This window comes from Eschrichtius robustus, chromosome 15 (genome assembly GCF_028021215.1).
Source record: "Eschrichtius robustus isolate mEscRob2 chromosome 15, mEscRob2.pri, whole genome shotgun sequence".
NCBI lineage: Eukaryota > Metazoa > Chordata > Mammalia > Artiodactyla > Eschrichtiidae > Eschrichtius > Eschrichtius robustus.
In genome coordinates this window covers 53,124,826-53,149,244 of record NC_090838.1, presented here as the reverse complement: position 1 = coordinate 53,149,244, position 24,419 = coordinate 53,124,826, and the positions used below count along the sequence as shown (strand labels likewise).

The window sequence follows — 24,419 nt, the reverse complement described above, 5'->3', positions numbered from 1 at the left end:
GAGAGAGACTTTTTTTTAAAAGCAAAAGGCAAGGAAGACTGATTCTATACAATTCTATACTGATTTAAAAATTAAATAATCTTTAATAATTTTTAATGAGCACGTGTTTTACTTTTTTTTTGGCTGCACCATGAGGCTTATGGGATCTTAGTTTCCTGACCAGGGATCGAACCTGTGCCCCTTGCAATGGAAGCGTGGAGTCCTAACCACAGGACAGCCAGGGAATTCCCAACATGTGTTACTTTTATAATTAAAATGTAAAAAAAAAAAAAATCTGACTTCTGTTCTACTGCACTGTGGGTAGACCATGTTGAGAAAACCGTAACAGTGAGGAAGTGACTGCTACATAATTCACTATAGACATTGTTATAATGAATTAATGAACAAGAGTTATGCTGTATTTAGTAAGCTTGGGTCATGGTTGTCCAGCAAGGATAAGGATAATCTGCTGCCTGTCTGGGTACTGTGGACAGCCAGGAAGCCCCATGTGACAGCAGACTCATCCTGCACATTGTCCTAGAGATGGGTGGCACTGAGTGAGGCCAAGGTAATAAGAAACAGCATCAGGCTCTACAAAGGACATTAGCAGCCTCAGCACAGAGACAGGTCTAATGTGGATGCAGGTTGCAAGTGATACAGGACCTCACAGCCCTCAAGGTCGTATCTCCATACAAAAATCGTCACTGGAAAAATTATCATCATCTAAACACAATGAGCTAGGACATAGGTATTTTTTACAAGCACATTTTATTCTTTTGGTGAGTCTGGCAGGTAGAACATAGAGATGGAAGACAGTACCCTAAGGTCTCTTCCTGATGACGGCCTTGTACAAGTCCTCTGCCCTGTCTGTCCAGATGTTTCCCCATTTTGACAAGATGATAAAATAGCTTCTACAAAAGCCTCCAAATCAGTCATTCTGAGATCAGTGCCAAATTTTAGCCATGGTTCTAAAAATAGCCAGAATATGAATCATATAAAATTCCCAAATTTATTTTTATTTCTTTAATGTAAAAACAGTATAATAGCAGCATTAAGGATTTTAACTATTTTCATTATTCAGCCTAAATTCCTTTTAAACTAGTAGTTTAATCTCTTATTCCACTTGTGCAATCAAACCCATATTTCCCCCCTTCCCATTTCTCCCCCACCTCCATCCTGTAAATCAACAGAACTTGAAACCCTAACACTAGCAGGAAACAGAAAACTAGCCAAGAGCAGGTAAGAGAGAAACAAAAGGCCTACTTACAGTGCTTGGTGAGTAAAAGATGTAAATACCCATATTTTACTATCTTCTCATGTACAGGCTTAGTATTTTATTCTGAAAATACATGTACTAAACTTGTAAGTTATGTCAGTTGGCACCATTTATCTGACAGGAAGCAGGCCGAGGCAGGTTCCTCTGCAACAAAAGCTAGTGAGCACGGCATGTAGTTGTGATGTGGTTAAGAGACGTTTATGGCTGTCCCCAGATAAGGGAGAACTGACTGCACTTAGATAAAAATTGCTATTTCTCAATTTTGAGGTAAAAAACTGTACACTTTGCAACTAGAGTTAAACGCAAACTAATTATGTTCTATTTACGTTTTCCCTTCTGCTGGCTAAATCACCATCTAAAATATTTGAAAACCTTGGCTGGGAAGTTGGACAGTTAAGAATTATAAGGTGGCAACTGTCTCACAAAGGCCCATCTTTTCCAGCATCCTGTTCTTTTTAGAAAAATATCAAATCATTTCTGAGCTGACTCCAGAAGGCCTCCTTCTATATCCTTGTCCCTTCACTGGTCTGGATATTTATTGTGTACTTCAGAAAACAATATTTTCTAACATCTGTTTAACATTTATTTTCCTTTAATTTCTATTATATTCTGTTTTCCACATTTTCACTCAGGTCTAAAAAAAGAACTTCAGTAACTACTAGCTTGACACAATGTCAGCTATTTAAGATTTCAGATACTCAATGTGATCGTTTGCTTTTCACCACCTGCTTGCATTTGGGAAAGACTAAGTTAAACTAAACTTTAAAATGCTGTAATTCCTTTTGAATCATGGTTAAAGTAAGACTGGGGGAAGAGAGGTTATACAAAGGAAAGAGGAGGCTATAATAGTCGAATTTAAGCCTCCACTGATGAAGCTGATAGGAACCAGAGCTTCCAAGAAAAGGCAGTCCTGAGAATAAGGCCAAATCCTTTGCTCCCTATCAGCATGAAACTGCTAAAGTCTGGAGATTCTTTCTGACTTTATTTTGAAAGCAACGTTTGGCTTGTCTGTACTGTTTCTAAACAGACTGAAGTTACAGTGCTTATGGTTGAAGCAGGGATAATTTCTACAAGGCCCAATTCAGGCTGAGGATTATTTTTGTTTTGCTCCACATTTCCTGAACTCAAAATAATGTGGTTTCAACCTAGGATTATAGAGGTAGGAAACCTAGTGGGGTCTGCTGGGACCCTTATGCCAGTTTTCTCCTTTCCTGGTCCTTTCTCCATGCTTGCACTATCCCCAGGAAGATGTCCTAGTATAAGTAAGTCCCCCTTGCAAAAATTTACAAAAACAGGTCAGTACGAGAAAATACAAAAACCAGATAATATCCAATAGGCACGAAAGGGAATGATTTAGTCACATACTTTCTTAGAGGTAATACAAACTGATATTAACCGTTTTGGAGAGCAATTTGTAATGTTTATCAAAGTCTTAAAAACTGTGTGCTCTGTACATCAACTATACCTCAATAAAAAAAAATAATAAAACCCCAAAAAACCCATGTGCTCTACTTCCAGGAATTTATGCAGGGAAAGTCAACTCTTCTTCTAGTCCTAGCCTTCTTTTTGTTATCTCTGTATATTAGGTTGATGGGTCATTTAACTCTTCTTAGTGAGTGCTATATTTTCACAATAGACTATAATAAACATAATACTCCTTTGGCAATCAGAAAGTAAAAAATCACCAGTAAACATAAAACACACGCAAACATACCCTGTCTGAAACCACTTGCATTCAAAAGTGTTTAGTGTTAAATGTGGGGCCCACCTTCAGCAACCATTTCATTATTATTATTATTATTCTGAAAAATTCAGTATACATTAACAGTTTTACTAATGACCTAGGGTTTGGGGATATAATAAAAAAGCCCATGTCCACTTTTGTGGCTATTACTTTCACAGAATGATCTAAATAGAGCTTCAAACCACAACAATGATGGCCTCGCCCTGTGGGCCCATGGACTGTTCCTTAAGGCTTCCATAGACTTTCATTGGAAATGTGACTCAATACTAACATGGTAGCTACAGTTCTTACTTTCAGTGACATCTGGAATCCCATTATCTGATGAGATATTCTTTTCCTCCATTTTACAGCAGGAGACATTATCTAAATTCTCCTGGATCACGTGACAGTAGCCCTGAGAACAGAAAGCAAGTTTTAATAGTTCTTTCGCCAAACCACGCGCCTTTTCTGAATCTATTTACCATACTGTTTCAAGATGTTTTCTGAAGGGTCCACAGGGGCTACATTTAAAACTTTCTGGTCATTGTCTGCTAACTGCTGGGATGGTTTTAATCAGGGAGGAAGCCAAATTTTCTGCTTGGGTTTTGGAAAAACTCCTAAAATGTCTTTAAACTGATTTAGGAGAAAATGCTTAACAGAAGAGGAATTATTACTGCCCTGAATAAACTCATTAGAACTGACATATGCTGTAACCACAGACCAAGAGCACTACATTTTTGGGACACATTACATCCCAAAGGCAACTGAAGTTTCTAAATGTTATCAGTGTCAGATGACAAAACCTGTTCAACAAGGACCACAGCCTCAATGTACTTAGTTGACAGTTCCTCCTCTTAGAATATTCTTGGTGTTTGGTATAACTTCTCTACCAGGACCTAGTTTGTTTGTTTGTTTGTCTGTTTATTTATTTATTGGCTATGTTGGGTCTTCGTTGCTGCACGCGGGCTTTCTCTAGTTACGGCAAGCGGGGGCTACTCTTTGTTCCGGTGCGCAGGCTTCTCATTGCGGTGGCTTCTCTTTGTTGCAGAACAAGGGCTCTAGGGGCGCGGGCTTCAGTAGTTGTGGCTCGAGGGCTCTAGAGCACAGGCTCAGTAGTTGTGGCGCACGGGCTTAGTTGCTCTGCGGCATGTGGGATCTTCCTGGACCAGGGCTTGTACCCGTGTTCCCTGCGTTGGCAGGCGGATCCTTAACCACCGCGCCACCAGGGAAGTCCCAGGACCTAGTTTTTATGTTAGTTTTCTTGAAGAAATTGTCTTGAAGAAGTTTTATTTGATGACTTCGGTAAAATTTTCTGAGGTAAAGAACTCCCATCACTTCAAGAGACATTTTCCCTTCCCACAATCCTGACTTGAGATAAGTGAAGGGAGACCCTTTATGATGAGGCCAATTTAGTTCTAGGTTCCAGAAAAGCCCAAGTTTCTCAGTAGCTCAGATCAAACTAGCCCCCCCCCCAGATTTAGGCAGAACTAATACAAATACCTCAATCAGTTCTAGAAGCATCTCATATCTTACTAAGGTCAGTAGACCTCTTCTAGGTTAGGCAGGCTCCTCTAGGCCTCAGCCCAGGCCATATTTGGTCAGCCTTGTATTTGCATGAGTAAAGTGTTTTCTCCCCCTTTTCTAATTCTTGCATGATTTATCATGTATAAATTCCTATAATCCTACCCAGGAATAAGCCACCATAGCAAGGGTTTCTAAAGCTGATCCCACCCCAGTCCTACTGAATCCAAGTCTCTGCGGATAGGGTCCTTAAGGTCTTTTTTTAAAAAAAATGCTTTTATGAGTGCCTTTGTATGCTGAAGTATAAGAACGTCTGCAGTAGATCAACTATAAGAGTAAATGAAAGGAAGAGAGAAAGAAATCGCCGCAAGCTGAGGCAGGCAAGATTTGAACTTGAGGATTTAATACTATTGGGGGAATAAGATTTTTTTAAAAAAAAGCAGATCCCTGGGGAGCGATCATGAACACCTTTGCCTCAACAGCTCCATCTTCAGCTAGGCTGGCTGCATCAGTGTGCTGATACTTTCTTCTACCTCCGAGAGCTTCTTCAGGACTTGGGTGACCTTGACCTCATCAAACTCCAAACACAGAAATTCAGATTCCTGGAAAATATAAAAGGATATTTTAGACAAGACCCTCAAGATAGCCAAGGCACTGGATCTGGTGTGATCTAGCTCCAAAGCCCAGGGCCCCTACCCAGCAAGCCTGACTCAGGCCTCAATACCTAAATGATATTTTTACCCACACAACGCCCTAAATGAAACTACTTCTATGAGGTGTTTCATAAATGCTAAAGAGGTATACAAATGTCTGCTGTTCTCTTTAAGAGGCACATGAGAAGCTTTTCTTGTCTGTCATCACATTTAATCCCATAATAATTTTTAAGGTAAGTACTTAAGTATTGCTGTTTTATAGATGATGACTCTGAGACACAGGGAGGTTAACCTGTATCACAAAATCAGAAAAAGGCAGAGTCAGATTGTGAACTGCCAGCTCTGGCTGACTCCAAAGTCCATGCTGTCTCCATAGCACCCTGTAATAAAAACAATGGAAGGAGGATTTAGATTGGCTCTGTGTTTGCCTGGGAATTGGGCTACCTTGGATTTACTGGTTATACTAGAAACTGTGACAAGCTGTGAACAAGTTGCTTGGGAAACATCAACCAGATAATTGAAAGATAACCAGATCTTGAAACAGCCTTAAACATTTCTGAGGCCCTTCCACTTGCTACAAGCCAACTCTCCCAAGATTTCCCTCAAATACATTCCTCTCAATAACTGTTAGGATCAATCAACCCCAAATTAGGTAGAAATCAAAGAAAAAGGCCTTTGAAGTGTGGTGACAGAAATTTCATGTACACTGGACAAATCCTAGGTCCACACTGTCTTGAGACAAGGGAAAAGTATACGATTTTAAGAGTGACCATATTCAAGATCCCAAAGAACAATAACCATGTAATTTTAGAGCAGTATGAATTCTTAGAGACCATATAACCCAACTACCTTGTTTTTCGGGTTATGAAATTGAGGTCCCAGGCATGTTAAACGACATGCCTATTATCCCTGTTTGTCGATGGCACAGCCACCAGATCAATGTTCTTTTCTCTATATTTTCCTTTCTAAATACATGGCATTTCCCACCCCCATTCAAAGTGGCAGGCAAAGGAAGACCAATAAGCCTCTTCAGAGGGAGGGAGTCACTCTGTCATCAGCTAGAAGAACCTTCAGGATCTGATTTTGTAAAAGTACCTTTGCTGTTGGTGAGCTGCTGTGCTGTGTCTGAACATCACCCAGGAGAAACAAGTACAGAGGGGAAGAAGGGGCCTCTCAGATGAGAGTCTTTCAAAGGGAGGAAAGGCAGCTTTCCCTGGCTACAAGGAACTTTTTCCTCAAACATGTATTTAAATAGGAAAGGGGTATAGTCTCATATGTGAGCTTAGAAACTGCCAGGTTTTCATTTAGTCGAAAGCAAGAACCAATTTAAAAAAAAAGAAAGCTGCTCCTGTGTTTGAGCTACAGGCAGGGTTATCTCCTTTTGGAAATAAGAGCAAATGTATGGCAAATTAGGTACTTCACTTGGCTAAATTAAGAACAGGTCTCAGATTTGAAAGCCTCTTATTCTTCATTCAGTTTAATTGAGCTCTTTAGCCTGACTTTAAAACATTTAAAAATATTTGGCCTTTGGAACAATGGTCTAGAAACTAAGAATTACCAGAGTCTAACATATATATTTAGGAAACTGGCAGAAAAGATGATGTAATCCATGTTTCACCTCAGTGAGATAAAGTCAGTTACAATAATAAATCACCTCGTTTTCCATTTATATGGGAAGAGCCTATTAAGGACAATGTTCATAGAGATAGGAAAATCTGAGCAAAGTTTATTAATAAATAGCCAGGATCTTTTTTGACTGAAAGTCATTAATTTGTTATAAGTTTCAGTATTCAAATTATCTTTGATTGGACCTCTAAGTATTAATGAAGCTTGGTTTACTTTTAAGGGTAATCGAATACTAGAGAGAAAAAGCAGGCTAAACAGAGTCCAAAGTTAAACAAATATTTTCCACACACTCCCAACCTTCAACTCCCTCCCCTGGAAACAATGCACACTAACAGCCTTAGAAAGACACATGTAACCATACATGACTCTTGAAGAAACAGTTTACCTGAAACTGTATTATCAAGGCCTAGCTTCATCTAGTTATGTCATCAAAATATTTTATCAGGAATTCAGGGGCCTTTAAACTGGGGTTTAACACATGGAGCTTTGTTCAAATTTTGCATTTGGTTGGGGCACCCTACAGAAAATACATCTAAAACACTTGAAAATATCTTTAGAAATGCAGGTGATGCTTTTCAAGCCAGATGCAGAAGGTACAAGAGCAATCTGAAACACTTGATTTTTTTCTCAAAGCCATCCATCTTGATCTGGTCATAATGAGCGATGATAAGACTAAATTTCTGTATTTAAATATCTGAGTCAAGAGTTAGAACCTGCTTCTTAGCAGAGTGTAGATACATCATGGGATAGAGCCAGAAAATGGTTAGCAGGTGAATAAGCAGGTGCATCATTATTAAGAATATGTACTTTGTGATCACAGTGAGTATGGCAGTGTACTAAATTCAAGAGTTTAAGTAACTATTCCAAATTAGAAAAGAAAGCAAAGGTAAAATATTCAAATATTCTTTCCAAGTACAAAAGCTAAAAATTCATAAAATACTAAGAAGAGATCTTTGAGAGGCCACCCTCTCCAAACTAACAACAAAAAAACCAAGCTAGCTTTTAATGACTTCTAGAGAAGGACATCTTACATGTTTCTAAGGAACTCCTTTCCCAGGTAACCACTCTGACATTCTTCAGGAAACTCTTACTTGTCAAACCTAAATCTTTAATGTTTTAGCTTAAACTCGTTTACCAACAGGGTCAGAGAGTATAACTGATTATTTTATATAAAAATTGAAGGCAGTTATTAAGCAAGTGTTTGGTTTCTCCATCTACATACTATTAAATAACCTCTCTGTGTGTACTGTCCATTTAAATGACTTCCTTATCTAGGTCCAGAAGCATACCCTGACCAATTCTTTGGCAAAACAATACTACAGTGACAAAATGCTAAAAATAGAAAATAAAAAGGACTATGACTTAATAAATACCTAAATAGAACCATTTAGAATAAATTGAACATAAGAAAAAATAGAAATCTTATAGCCTATCTTCTGTATTATTTCCCATGCAAAGTTTCCACAAAGCTTTATCCCCAAATTATTGGTCATATTTAGCATTAGAATACAACTTTGGCAAATTCTAACATGTTGTGGTCTCTTAAAAATTCTAAAGTTGTCGGGCTTCCCTGGTGGCGCAGTGGTTAGGAATCCGCCTGCCAATGCAGGGGACACGGGTTCGATCCCTGGTCCTGGAAGATCCCACATGCCGCGGAGCAACTAAGCCCGTGCGCCACAACTGCTGAGCCTGCGCTCTAGAGCCCGTGCTCCGCAGCAAGAGTAGCCACCGCAGTGAAGAGTATCCCCCGCTCACCGCAACTAGAGAAAGCCCGCGCACAGCAACGAAGACCCAACGCAGCCAAAAATAAATAAATGAAATAAATATATTAAAAAAAAAAAAATTCTAAAGTTGTGGGATGGAGGATGAGAGTGGGAAAGGATGCCTTAGGATCCTGCTAACCACTACTGATTCAGAAGGCCACATACAGGTGACCAGCTTTCATAAGGCTATTCCAATTTTTCTTTTGGCTTCATTTATTGACACAAAGGGACTCTTGGCTGAGCACAAACTTTTAGCCAGGAAGCCTATCCCTCTGTTTGGGCTGTCCTTTCCTAAACTTAAATTAACCCTCTGAGCTGCAGCTCTGCCACTTTGTGTCTTCTGGAGAGAGAGAACATATGGCAAAGGTCAAAATTGGCAATAGTGTCCTGAAGATCAATTACATAATAAATAAGATACCCAAAGGCTTTGAATATTGCCCACCAGAAAAGTTTAAAACAGCTTCATAAGTAAATCTATGTTCGCCACTCAATCCCATACTTTCTGCAGCTTTCTCAGAATTATACCAATACTGCTCCCTAACTCTTTCAGGAGACCTCAAAATAGCTTCTCTGTGGCAAAGAATCCTCCAAGTTACTTCATAAGGGACCACTTATCCAAAATTAAAATTTTATAGTTCCCTGAAAACTGTGCTGATTATTCTCCACTTGTCTTTTCATAGCCATTCTCCACCTTTCTCTGCCTTGTTCCAGGTCCTATAAGATTGTGTCATTCCTTTGTTCTCTGGCTTACAGTTGGGTTCTGACAAGAGAAGAGAGAGGTCAGGATATTTATTCTCTTACCCCCAACTCCTTCTCCTCTGCCATTTCCAGTATTTTCTATGTGAGGGTATCATTTCTTTATTTCCTACTTTACTTCTGGCCTCAATCACTACTTCAGTATAAACATGAGTTTCTTCAGACTGTGGAAGTACATAATCACCAAATACAAACTCCAAAGATGAGCACAGCAAGAATTTTGATCATGCCTAAGTTGGCAGAAAGGCTGCCCTCTAAGTGATAAATATGATAGTATGAACCAGAACCAGTATTTAATTTTTTCTATTATCATTTGACATTAAAATTATAACAGCATTTTGATATTAAAAAAGAAGAAAAAGAACAATAGTAACAACAACCGTGCGAGATGACATTTCATGAAGAATTTGCATCAAGGGTCTTGATACCAGACACATGGCCTCATCTCTACAACCTGTTCTTATACCCTATATCTAAAGCAATGGATAGCTTATGCTGTAGCTTAAAACAATACTTTCCAAAAGAAAACTTGTGATTTATAATGTTTTTTTAATCTTTCGACAAACATTTTTAGCAATACATAATTACAACCAATGGTCCTTACTCAGGCCATTTTTGATCCTGAGGAAATCCTCATTTCAAATATAATAGCTGACAAGTCCTACATCTACTGTGTAAAAAGCATGATAAAGCAATTTTCCAAAAGGAAAAAAAAATTATACTGTAAATCACAAAGCAAATTATGCTACTGAAGATCAGAAAATACTAAAATCAGACTCTTTTGGAAGCTACGACTGAAACTTAATGACCAAGCAACTAAATTAAAATGATTCACCCCAAAACTCAACAGATGTCCATAATGTACTAAGACCATATGTGGGACTAAGACATGGTACTTCCAGAGCTGCAGCAGCTTCTAGAGGAAGTATTTATCCATATTCCTGCAATCTCCTAGAAGAAGAGAGAGTATTACCAGTGTAGTATAAAAGCATTAACCATAACTGGATAACAAATACTGAGTTTTCTGGTGATGTCATTCAGGCATTTCAAAACACTTTTGTGAGGACAACCTGACAATAGGAGTTTAAAGTGCTTAAAAAAATTAAAAAGTCCCCACTCTCACAAATTCTTATTACATTAAAAGATAAACTTTATGAGAAAACATGAATTTTTAATCAGTTAACTAGAAACTCAAGGGAGAAAACAGACATTAGGTATCCAGGGAGTTTCAGATCTACCACAGATATAAGTTACTGCTAAACAAATCTAAGGCACCTAACTTCAACTTTCCAAGTGGCACACACAGGGTTTATATAAAGTGGCAAAATTTTTAAATAAAATAACATCAGATCTTCATTATTCAGAAACCTATTATCTGGGTCTCTGCTGCTTGACTTCCTCCTCCCTTTTGGTCCATCTTTTAAGTATTTCTACAAGATGGGAAAAGGAAGTGAAATTTAAACTGGTTAGTATGACTAAATCACAGCAGCTCTGCAAAAAGTTTTATAGAAAAGGAACTTAGAGGAACTTTAACTGTGACTTCACATAACTACTTTCGAAAATCATACCCATATGGTGGCAATTTAAGCCAGAAAGGTCTTCTTATTCCAAATATTTCCCTTCCTTTAGTAACCAGGACTACTGTTCTCAGCCTAGATAATGTCTTTAAAACAGAAATACTCCCAGGAGAGGTAATACAAAAAAGTCATTAACAGCTTTCTACAACTTAAATCAAGAGATTTATTTTCCTCCAGAAAGGATGAACCCAAGTAGCCTGCCCTAAAACATAGGGTACCTACTATTAAGAGGGACTGGGGGAAGTGGGATGAATAGGTAGGGCACAAAACATAAAAGCAGGAAAGTACCAAAGGCAATCCTTCTCCTTATCACATAAACCATATCAGATGCACAGATCCACAGATGAAGTATCTGAAGCTAGTCAGATCCCAGATCCATACTCTCCCGTACCTTTCTAATCACCTGATCACCAAGGTCACTAGGCACCAGGAAAACCTAGTGAACCTTATAAAGGGGCATTGGCAAGATAATCTCAATGAAATCCAAAGGCTGAATTTACACACACACAAACACACACACATCCTTCTGCTGGGGTGCTTTCATTTTCATCTGCAGGCTCAGGGCCTGTGACCCAACAAGGCAATGAGATCCCAAGAACACTGTCCACTCAAAGCTGTTTGAATTTCTAAGAAGAGAGAAAGTGGGAATAGGCCAAGAACAGGACCCTGAGATTCTTTTGGTTGAATATTTCTTAGCTGGAAAAAATCTAGAGCTATGACCTAGAAGAAAACTGGACATGCCTGTCCTGCCAATGTGTGATCAAAAGGAAAACGTATTTTGGCCCAGGCAACCTGACTTGTTTCTGAAAGGCAGAAAATAGTTTTGACCTTGCAAGAATGAGTGGTTCTTTCATTGGCCAAATTCTGTACTGCTAAACCAAGACTATCACTATTCTTCTTCCCCCAAAGATTTCAAAGCAGCCTGACACATATCTGCTCCTCCTCAGTGTAGAGTGAAAGGTAAAGGTACCATCAATCTTCATTTTACCACTCAAACCAAAAGAAACCCAGAGACTAGCCCCACTTACATGAAGCCCAGAATTCCCAGCTCTTTGACTCAATCCATTGCCCACTAACACCTACATCCGACCCTCAGTATGGACACTTTCAAACCTGATTAGTGTAGATTTAACAGAGTAGAATGGGAACTAATTAGAAATACCCGATTTTGTACTGATTTACATAAGCATCAAGACTTAGACGCATTTAGTATTTTAGAAATACCCAAAAAGGAAAATAAAATGGAGCCAAGTTATGTAAACACTAAAAGCTCAATACAATTAGATCATTGGCTGATTCCTACAAAATATTGTGCTCTACTTCATTTTACAACTTTTCATTTTCAGCAGGATTTAATATTTAGCTGTTAAGATTTTCTGTATTTTGAAAAACTGTGGCTGAAAAATATTTGGGTAAAAAACTAGTTTTAGGTGATCTGGTTTGATCTTTAGGAAATAATACAGAATTTTGGCTAAGTAGAACTAGTTTCCATGTGACAACGGACAAAGAACCAGAGCAACAACTGCTAAACAGCTGAAAAGGCAAATCAAGCTGAAGGAAGGAGAAATTTTCACTTAAATTTTAGAGAAACCAAATGACAAAACTCTTTAGCACATGAGAAAGAGAGTGTTGCTAATTTTAGTTTGAAGTTCACATTGGGGCCCTTCATCATTCCTGATGAGGTACATTCCAGAGCAAACTCATTTGCAAACAACTCTGACAAACAAACTAAAATATATTTACATGAAAGGAATAGAGAAGATTAAAAAACAAAAACAAACAAAAAACCCCACCTCATCCAGAGTAGTTCATTTAGGCAATACCATTAGTTAGGCAGGAACAAAGTATGCAATGGCACTTGCTTTCTAAGGGGTTCTTGATAACCTAGAGATTAAGATGGGGGAAACACCTTAATACGTCCAATAAAAAGACAAGAGTGTGGCAATGAATGACAAACTCCTTGGCAGGGGAAGAAGACAACTAGAGGACAACTAGAGGACGTCTAATTAGAGGCCAATGCCATTGCTCTGCCAATAGCACCATCTATCTATTCCCAGCTTTCTCAATGTGGTTTCTTTTAAGTCATTCATGATAGCACAATTAAGCAGCAATAGGCGTAGTTATAAAGCAGCATTTCCCTTGGCCCTTCTTTATGTAAGGAGGGCAAAGGCTGAAATGACTAAGGATAAGAAGACTTTTGAATTCAGAAAACGCTGATTTGGGGAGAAGAAGTTTTGGATGAAAAAATATATATATATATATATATATTTGGCAATGTTGTGGAGAATGGGGATTAATTTTGTCGGATTTCCAACTAACTCCAAATACAGTAACACTCTGAGGCACTGGAGGTTGGAACCTTCATTTTAACATTTGAATTTGTGGGGGACACAATTCAGTCCATAATAATCCCCAGTGCTTGGAGTGTACTGTGTTATCAGGCATCCCCTAAGTGCGGTTATGATGATGATGATGATCTCACACGAGTCTAGGCTTGCTGTTCATATTGTACAGAAAAGAATTTCTAATAGTCCAGAAACAAGAAACACACACACACACACACAAAAGCTATCTGCTGACTGCTCAGATCTGCCAGCCCAGTTTGGCAGAAGCCATATCTGGCCTCATCCTTACTGAACTCGACTTTGAAATGTCATTTAATCAATAGGGGCTGCCAGGAAGGGGGCTGGAAAACGGCACAAAAGAAATCTTTCCTAATCCTCACTCCCAGATCCTATTAAGTACCTTGCTTGCCACGCTGTATCCCAAAGTCCAGCTCTGAAGACTGACTCAGAATCTGGCATAACATTCTGTAAGAGAATATGGGGATGAGGGAAGAAGAAAGGATTTGTAGTCACTGCATGAAGTTAGTCACTAGTCTCTCTAGCTCAAATAGTTTACTGCAAACTTCTGAAGGTGGCAGAAAGAGAGGAGATTGCATCTTTATTGTCCAGGGTTGAATTCTGGCATCACTTAGGTTGCTGGGGCCTTTGTTTATACACAATAATCATCCCTTATATTAACATGGTGTTTTACAGTTTAGAAAGCCCTTTCACATGCATGACCTACCTCATCTGATCCTTAGAACAACCCTGTAACTAAGTAGAGACCAAGCCAGAGGTAAGGTACTTTGAACAACTGTAGAAGTGATAGACATTGTCCATCTGACCCCAAATCACATCTTTTTAGCTATATTCAGCAGGAAGACTTCGTCAGATAATGCAATGGATTTTATGGGTTTTGATATACTTCTGATCCAATTTATGGAGGAAAAGAAAGTAAGGCCTCATTTGCTTAATATTGCCCACAGTTCTAGAAACTAGGATTAAAAGTTCAGCCCTTTGCAAAAGACAGAACAGGTAGTCAGGTCCTAACTGGCGAAGAAAGAGAATTTCTTACTTTGTCACCATTCATTCAGCAGGCTTTGGAAGCAGTGGAGGGAATAGAAGAGATTGAGGGGGATACAAGGATCATCTCTGAACCCTGGGGGAAAATGAAACGCCTAAAAAATGAAACGCCTCAATTAACAAGAAGTCAGCCTGGAAGGCAGGAGTAGGAGAGATTATGGGAAAAGTGTGATAAATCTGAAGACATCAGCAAATGTAAGCGGATACTGATATTACACTAATGATAATAATATTAATAGCAATGATAACTAACAATGGCTAACATTTATCAAAGATATAAAAATGCCAGGCATAACACTAAGTGCTTTACATGTATTATTTCACATTGGTGAGGAGAATTTTATCCCATTTTACAGATAAGGAAAGATGAGCAACTTGTTTAAGGCCACACAGGTAATAAGTGGCAGAGCCAGTTTTAAACCCAGGTCTGTCTGGCTTCAGAGTCCAAGCACTTACCCATTTCACAATCCTGACTCACATTCATATATAATAACATAAACACCATTATTTATAGTCACTAAGTACCCACATGTGAAAGTTAGTCTATGATTAAGTTAACTTTAACAGACTCAAAGGAAAGCTGAGTGTTGATAGTACGATAACCCAAAGTTACTATGCAGAGACATATTATAAAGAGACTGAGTTCTTATTCTGAAGCAAGATGGCCTTTTAGTCCCTCTCTCTTTCTGCGTGCGTGTGGCGGCAGGGGGAGGGAGGGAGGATTCAACAGTATATATAGCTACTTGTCCCCATCACCAGCAGTGGGAGGTGACATTTGCTTTTGTTGTTCTATTGACTAACGTGTGGACCTCCTTGACTGAGACTCCTTCTCCCAGATCACAGTCAGTAGAACCAAAATACCTGCTTAACCCTGGGGTTCTTTCCATCTATAATCAGAAGGAATTCCCAGTTCTGCCTTGTTATCTAATCCAGGAACACCAAATTATTCATCTTGAAAAAAATCACATCAGCATTTAAAAGCACTTTCGGAATACAAAAAGATAAATACGATCATTTTGCAACATATACAAATAACAAATCATTATGTTGTACATCTGAAACTGATATAATGTTATATGTCATATCTCAATTTTTTTAAAAAGGAAAGAGAATGAAAAGGTATTGGGAAAAAGAGAAAAATATATTGAATTATGAGCTTAAACCTTTAACATCCTTCATATTTGGCCCACATCTGTTCTCTGGCCAAGGCACAGGTAAACAGGGCTCGGTGGACTGAAGGAAAAGAGTGCCCTTGATAATGCCCGAAAAAGCACAGTTCATTCATATGTAATCAAGGCTGACTGAAAACCACCTAAAACTGAGAGAATGTAGGCGGCATATACACTGTTAAAAATAAAAATAAACAAACATAAATAATTAGTAAAAATAGTGTTTACTCTACTTTATAGTTTATTCTTTTGTTAAAAAGAACATATTTAGCACTCTATCCAAGATTATGTCAGTAAGTCAGAAATACGAACTATCTAAGAGGGGCCAAAGAAATGGGACAAAAATATCAGCGAAAACAATGAACTATTTTGAAGAAAAGAGAGGTATGTCCCCAAAGGAGATATAAGAAAAACATCTTGACAGTATGACTTATGTTTCCTCTTCAGAATAACAGTCTATGTTTACCTCCTCAACTTGGTCTGGCAAGTTCTTTGCCAATGGAGGAAGCATGAATAGAATATGGTCCTCATCTCCTGGCCCCAGTTGTGTTTTGAAGGTTTCTGAAGAATTTTAGCCATATTTATAGAATATAAGGCATTTAAAAATTTTCATTACATCATTTCAAGTATACAAAAAAATGACAAAAGTATGACTCTCCTATACTCTTTCCCCAGATTCACCATTTATTCAATTATTTATACTTTGCCACATTTGCTTTGTCATTCTCTCTCTCTCACAACCACGTGAGAGTAAATAGGGAATGTCATGCCCTTTATCCTAAAAATTTTAGTGTATATTTCCTAAAGACAAGAAATTTTCGTATATAGTCACGGTTATATAATATTGATAAACACTACTATCTAACCCAGTCTACATTCAAATTTTATCAAATACCTCAGTGATGTCCTTTATGAAGTTTTTTTTTTCCTGCTTCCAAATCAAACCCACAATCAATCACACATTGATTGCATTTAGATGTCATGCATCTTTAGTCTCCTTTAATCTAGAATAGTTTCTCAGTCAACCTGTCTTGTGTTTCTTGATCTTGACATTTTTGAAGAATATGTTAGTTATTTTATAGAATGTTAGTTTGGGTTTGTCTGCTGTTTCCTCATAATGAGATTCTATGTACGTGCAAATGCCTATCTATTCCCTCGTTCCTACCCCCAGTGATTAGTGAACATGGGTTCTGAAGTCATACAAGCCTAAATCCAAACCTAAATTAAAACTTCACTACTTTCTAGCTGTGTGGCTGGCTAAGTTTTAAACTCCTAATCTGTAAAATGATGATTGGATAGGGTTGCTGTGAAGAATTAATGAGATAATGCATCCAAGGCAACTTAACACAGATGGGGTGGGGTAAACTGTATCTTACATTCTCTGATTTTACCACAGTATCTCATACCCCAGCAACATTAAAATAATATTGGTTGATTAAGCAGCATCTCTACTGACTCCAGGTTAGAGCTGCCAAGAACGTGAACTTGTTTAGGGGAGTGCTGATGAATACCATGACTAAAAGCAGGGTCAGGAGCTCAGGTGCAAAGCCTATCTCTTCCTGTCAACTCATCACTGTCAGTTCTAAGAAAAAAGAGAACAGCCAAATCAAGCAATTTTCTTACAGTCAAATTTTAATCTTCAACAATAACACTGAAAAATCAGGAAGCCCACAGTTAAGATGCCATCCTTACTTCATTTCCATAATTCCCTTGCCCATAGCAAGAGGGCAAGGGAGCTTGTGTGCAGAGCATTTCCAATCTATTGTTTTAGTACGATAATCTCATTCTCCCCACCTTCTCTTAGAAGACACCAATAAAACTATTCTATTTATGTTAAATCACCCTATGTCAGAGATTAAAACAAAACAACAAAAAAAGGATTATAGTAGCTGAACCAATTCTTCAAAGTACAGAAATACAAATCCACTTTTGAGATTTGGAATCGAATTTAATTGGTATTTTTCTATGTTACTATCTCAAATATTTCATCATTTTTCTGTTTTTTCCCCCTCTGTCAATTAGAACTTCAAATGAAAGTCAAATGATCCCTAGGGGGAAGAAAAATAAAATGAAACAAACAAGTAAATTTCTGTGTCCCACATTTCAACCTGTGAGGAGGGGCCTCTAGCAAAGCAAACGGAAAATTAGGTTCTCATCACTGTGCCAAAATGAGGGTTTACATCTGTAGTCTGAAAAGATAAAAGAAAATTTTATTTTATTTATTTATTTTCTTTTGACGGTACCGCATGGCATGCGGGATCTTAGCTCCCCTACCAGGGATCAAATCCACGGCCCCTGCAGTGGAAGTGTGAAGTCTAACCGCTGGACCGCCAGGGAAGTCTCAAAAGAAAATTTTAATGCGAAGTCTTTATTTTCATCAGTGAAGAGTAAAAATATATAGTATGAACATTAAGACAGAACTTCCAGTAATTCTGTCATTTATAGGACAGAGGCCCTAAGTCTGAGTCTGCCTTCAAGAAACACTTAGATTAAAATGAACTGTTTTAGAAATGGGAATTCTCAACCGGAGGTTAAGTCTAAACATATGACAATGATGATGTTATACCCTGAAGGTCACTATTAACCTCTGTTCTTTAGGACATAATGGCTCATAATTGGAAATTTCCAGAAAGTAATATATACTTTTGCAAACATTTTTAAATTTAGGGAGAAAAGTACTTCTCAGCCACTCCACTGCGTCACCCATTAAGATCTTACTGAGTATTATGTTTAAAAGTTCAGTATATTTAAAACATTTTGAAAGTTAAGGTTAGAAAGGAGTATGTAAATGCATGTAAACTCCGCCATTTTATACTGTTTCCCTCTCCCTCTATAGGAGGATCAAGAAATGAGACTCCTCCATCATTACACATGGAATCCAAAGCAATATCATGAAGGGAAAAAAATCATTGGTTTGAGAGTTAAGACAATTTAGATTTAGATATGGCTCCACTATTAAAAGCTGTGTAACGTTGGGAAAGTCATCTAATTTTCTTAAGTTTTGGTTTCCAAATCTAGAAAATGGAAAAACTGTATTTATCTTATCGGACTGTTACAAAGATTAAAAAAGATAGCACATATGCAAGTACCCAGCACTGTCTTGTGTGAAACAGACTCTCAATAAATGTTAGTCTCTCTTCCTACCCTGTTACACACATCCTGTCCCCTGACACTTCAAAAGGAGTTCTCCTGAACACTTTAACTACAGCTCTGTTTCCTTCAGAACAGGCACTTGGCTCTTATTAGTGACAAACAGTCACGTGAAAGACTCCTGGGACCTAACATTGTCCTGGTGAAACAAAAAAGAGCTCACATGGGGAAACAGCACCAACTGCTTCAGGCTATGACAAGCCCCAAACAGTAAATCAACTCCTGCATGTTTTTACAGTGTTACTTAACATCCTGAGAGCTCTGTGCTCTTTCAACACACTTTTTTTCTCCCTGCAAGGATCAGGCACACTATTTGCCCTCTCTTCCCTTCTTAATAGAAGTCTTTATTCAACAAGACCACCCAATGGATTCAAATATTAGGAATTAGAAAAGGCTACGCTCAACCATGAAGAAACTGGCAAAGTCTCAGGACTAAACAGTAAGCCCTTCTTAACCTTTCAGAATCTGGATTTTTGTGCTTTCTGTTCTTGGAAATAGCAGACTTGCTGATACACTGGTACAAACATGTCTGTTTATTTCCCTCGCCTGCATTATCACAAAACTCCTACCATGTAGAAGACCTCTTGCTGAAGTCCAGAACCTTAGACTCTGCCTGTAATCCAATAAAGCAATGCTTCCCAACCTCTCCCACTTCATGGTATAGACAGACAACACAGGACACTTCTGAACTGAAGGGGCTTGAAAGTATTGATGGCTACAAAGGATCAAATACAAGCAGCATTGAGAGAAAAGGTATACAAAGATAAACCTATTTGCCATGTGACTCAGAGACTTTTATCACATAAACATAATTGTTTCAGCTCCAAGCTGCTCTAGGCCAATGTCCACACTCCTTCACAGGGCTGACCACCCATGTCAGACCTAAAGGAAAAAGTGGATTTCAGAAAAACAATCAACATTTTTTTTTTTCACACACACACACTGTATTTTATTTTTACAAGAGATAAATAGACTGACACCAAGCATTGTACATGGATGACCACAACAAAAGCAACAATGAAACAATCAACATTTGACTGGAGGCAGCAGGTTCTCAATGTAAAGACATTAAAACACTAAGTCAGTGAATTAGGCATGAGATACCTATTGACTGTCTTATATCTGCTAGGTATAGTTCTAAACACTGAGGATTCAGTGGTAAGCAAGATGGAGTCTCTGCCCTTGAGGAGCTAACATTCTAACAGGAAAAAAAGGCAATAAATTAAAACAATTTAAAAGGCAATTTCACTAGATCATGTAGATCAATATTTTTGATCTACAGTAGACATGTAGATCAAGACTTCTGACATTCAGGAATTCCCTGGTTAGTGCTTTCACTAACGAGGGCCCGGGTTCAATCCCTGGTCAGGGAACTAAGATCCTATGAGCCGCGTGGTATGGTAAAAAAAAAAAAAAAAAAAAAGACTTTTGACGTTCTGAGAAAACCGTTAGCCACTTTCCAGGTAGTTTACTCAAGGAGGTAAAGAAGACTGAATAAATTATAAGAGGCTGTCTCAGTTCTAAAATTCATTTCTCACATCATTGTCTCCTTGCTATGGACTTAGCGTCATTGCCCCGTCCTTTGGTAACACATACAAAAGCAGGATGAGATCATTCATAGGAAGATAATGAAGACCCAGACAGTATAAAATTACAGAGCACAAGACCAGAAATCTCAAGATCTAGGATCTACTTCCAATTCTATCACTTAATACTCGTGTGAACTTAGGTAATTCAGTTAAACTCCCGGAGCCTGACGTTCTTCATCCATTGTATCCCACTTTGTAGGGGTTTTAGGAAATTTAAATGAGGCAACATAATAAAAGAACTTATTTAAAACATTGGACAAATACCAACTATTATTGCCTAATCAAAATGTTTATAGGAAGGCAGATGAGAAAAGGGGCAGTAACTACATTTAAGGCCAAAATGAATCCCTACTCCTGTATATCAGCTGTTTTGAAAGCTTTGCTTCCATTCTATTGTCCCAAAGGGCTCACCCTTTGGAGCAAATGGATCCTAAAAGTGATGTCAAGTCTCAGACAGCCTTCTTAGTGATTACTCCCTATTCTGAGCTAAGGTCAGAACATTACTTTCTGAAAGGTATTTCATTTCTTGGTAACTTTCCCATGATTAAATATCCTTACTTTCTGAGTTATTTTCGCTGATTATTGTCAATTAGGAGGTAGGAAGTAAATATGAAGTGACCTTCCTAGCTGTTAAGACAGAGACTATCAAAGACCTTGATAATCTCTCCTTTCTTCTTGGAAGACTATTCTTTCATTTTCCTTGGGTATCTCCATAGCCATCATCTTAAATGCAATTGCCTATGGGGCAGAGGGCCAAGTAGAGACCCAAAGCAGGCTGGGGCAATAAGGCGAGAGAGTGAGGAGTGGTGGGATTAAAGTGGTGAACACAAGTATCATTTAAAGGGATAATAATTTCTCAGCTCCAACCTCTTATTTGTAGAAAAGTGGGCCCGGTGTTAACCAATATTTGTTATTTCAAAAAATTCTAGAAACTTCATTTTTGTGTGACACCCCTGAAATTTTTATTTGCAAAATGCTCAGTCACCTAGGATAACTATAAATTCACAGTGCATATGCCTTCTGTCAGTGAAAAGAGGAGTCATTTATTTTTAAAGCATTTATTGATGCTGATATATAATTTACATTATTTTGATTTGAGGAAGTAACTATTATGCTGGGCCTTGCAAGCTAGAGACAGGAGAGAGGATATTTAAGGCTAGGCAAACGTTATGCGCAAAGACATTGAGGGAGAAATATGCCTGGCATGTTGCAGGGAGGAAGGAGAATGGATAGACTTGCTTAGCTAAAAAAGAGAATTCCTTTAGAGAAGGAATGGGATGCAGATGGGAAAAAATTGTGAAAGACCTTGAATTCTAGAGTAAAGAGTTAAGATTTTAATAGATAACCTTTAAAAGATAAAGGCCATGATAAGGAGGGGAAATCATTGCATTTCGTATCTTGCCAACAGTTATATGTTGCTATTCTTCACATCTTTTTCAAAATAACAGGATAAGGCTGAATGTTGACCCATAAAACCTGGAGTTCTGAAAAATTCCCAAATGAATGCCAGTTTAACCAACCACACTATAAGTCAATTCTGTTGGCACTGTGGTGGTCAAGGCTTTCAAAGCAAAAATTAAATGATCTCTAAAGGGCTATTTCTTTCTGATCAATAAAAACATTTAGAATTTAAAACTCAAAGAAAGGGTTACTGGACAGTTTGGCAACATTGTCAGGTTAAGCATCAGACAGACTGCCTGTCAGCTGGCAAGAAGCTGGATAGGGAAGGCTGGACTCATAAAATTCTTCCACCAGGGGCACTAGCCCCTGAATGCACCACTATTCACCTACATTCAAAACGTAGAGACACGCCTCTGGCAGCTCATGTTTCAACCCGAGAGCCATTTCTCTTTTCTTCTGCAACAAATGACGATGGGGCTCCCAGTCCAACTGATATTCTCAGTAAAGTTCCTAGAGACAAATGACCAAAAGAATAGAGCTATGGACTTTCACCATGACCTGTTATACTAAAATACCAAACTAAATGGGCTTTGTTCTTTTAGACAAAACATCTTAGAAAGCAGAGTTAAAAAGATCATATATACATTACTAAGGAACTTAAACTTTCTCACAAAGGTAATGCAGAAACCATTAATGATTTTTGGCCCGATAAATATCATTATCAGGAGATTTTAAGGAACACTAACCTGGTAGTACTATTCAAGGTGGCCTTAAGTAGGGAGAAAGACCAAAAATAGGGAGACTAACTTAGGCAAATGCACAGAGTTGGGAATGAGCATGGTAGGTCTGTCAGACAGTGAGGAGGCCAGGTTGGGCCTTTCAGGGCTTATGAAACCATCAGGAACTGTTATTATTCTCGCTCACATACATGCAAACTCACACACAGACACATGTGCACCCCCCCAAATCCCCCCCACCAACACCTTAGTTCTAGTCTCTTCTTCCCAGAAAACCAATTCTGCAATATACACATGATAACACATAATTACTACTCTAATGCAAGCTCTATGTGACCTCTCAGCTACAATGCTCATCACCATCTGGCAGCTTCCCTACATCAATAAGTTGAAAATCCTGAAAAGAATCTATCTCAACCCTAAACCATAGGCTCTGCCTGAGCAGAGCCTGTTACACCAAACCATGTCACAAATACCTGTTTAGCCTATGGATGGGCAATCATTGTTCAGGGTTCCCTCTGATCTAATTAACTGGGGATCAGTGGGTAGGGATAAAAAGCTGGCATGGTTTACTACTCACGTAGCAAGGACTATAGGGAAAGGAGTTTCTCTTAGGTCAGTTGGCAGGGTAGCACAGGCAATGATAGACATTTTTTGCTATAGCTTGGGAAGAGCAGAAAATAAGCTACTCTAGGGAGAGCACAGAGAACTTTTAAAGCCAAGTGGATGTGATAGTCATTTAAGATTAGCAAACATGTAAGATTAACTGGTACCCGATGGAAACAAATCGTTCATTTGACTAAATATGATGCCTGTGTATGTGTGAACCCTGATTTAAGCAAACTACCATATATGTAAAAAAAAACCTTAGTTTCACACAAGTGAAAAATGATGGTTCATTTTCTAAAGTTTTTTAAATTAGCATTTAAATATAATCCCCTAATGCTGAAAAATTATTAAAATTTAAAAAATTTGATGTTTATGATTTCCTAAGAACTTATATATTATTTAGCATGAGTAACATTTACTTCAAAAATTATATCTAAGTTTAATAAGTTCTATTTAGGTTTAATATTTATATATTACTATGTAATTTGGAACCTAATATGTTCAATACAAACCCTAAACAAAATTAGCATAGGCAAGGAATGTGATAGACAAGCAAGGATTTAAATAGATATTTAAACTCAAAGCAAGCAATTTAGCCCAGACTCCAACAATCATATAGAATAGATTTTCTGTATTTCTTAGTATTTTGTACAATTCTTAATCTGCTATACTGTATATATTTGCTTTCTTTACATGACTGTTTCCTGAAACTAGAAAACAAACTACGTTTGTTTACAGTTGTATCTCTAGCCCCTAGAATTGTGCCTGACACAGAGCAGGCACTTTTAAATTACGAAGAGCAGCTGGTGGGAAGGCTAGAAGAATGGAACAAACTAAGGGAAGTTTTGAATTCTGTCAGCCTTTATTAATGTCCTACAACAGTTTCATAGGAAATAATACAGGTAGAACACATACTTTAAAATTTTAAATGTTTAGAATAGTTTACTATGGACAATAGAAGAATCCATTTCTAACTACATTGCTGATTTCAGGAAACACGTCCAAAGATAGCAACTTTTTCCTGAGTTTTTACCACCTATGAAACAAAATTATTCTTTCTAGTCATTTTTTTAGTTATAGTAGGAAGATGAATCAATTTATGAAACGGACTTGCTCAATGAATTATAAAATTCCAGTAAAAGTTGAAAGCTAAGACTACTACATGCAAAGTTAATTAAGGTGTGACTGTGTTCTATATACAGTCTCCACTGACAACAAGTCATGATCGTACGAAAGAAATCTATATACACAATGAACTACAATTCAAAATAAAATGTCAAGGATGTAAAAGAAAAAGGTTTAGCCCAGGTATTATGAATGTATATACAAGAGGGATATTAAGTCTGACTGGAAGAATTAAAGAGATTCATGAAGAAAATGGCACGTGTATTAGGATTTCTACAGGAAGAAACAGGGATATTTTGAAGTAGAGGGAACAGCAAAAGTACAAAAATAGTGCAGAGTTTCTGTACAAAGTTTTAAA

The 24,419-nt window shown here is 37.9% G+C and overlaps 1 protein-coding gene across 1 annotated transcript in view; it reads right to left on the bottom strand.

Moving 5' to 3' along the window:
* Positions 1-4,885: 4,885 nt before the first annotated feature.
* The window catches only part of COMMD1 (copper metabolism domain containing 1), a 148,320-nt gene continuing 128,786 nt past the window's right edge, over positions 4,886-24,419 (bottom strand). The window contains exon 3 of the mRNA XM_068564963.1: positions 4,886-5,101. Within this exon, the coding sequence (XP_068421064.1) occupies positions 4,994-5,101 (108 nt within the window). The 3' untranslated portion in view covers positions 4,886-4,993. The remainder of the gene's footprint in view (positions 5,102-24,419) is intronic.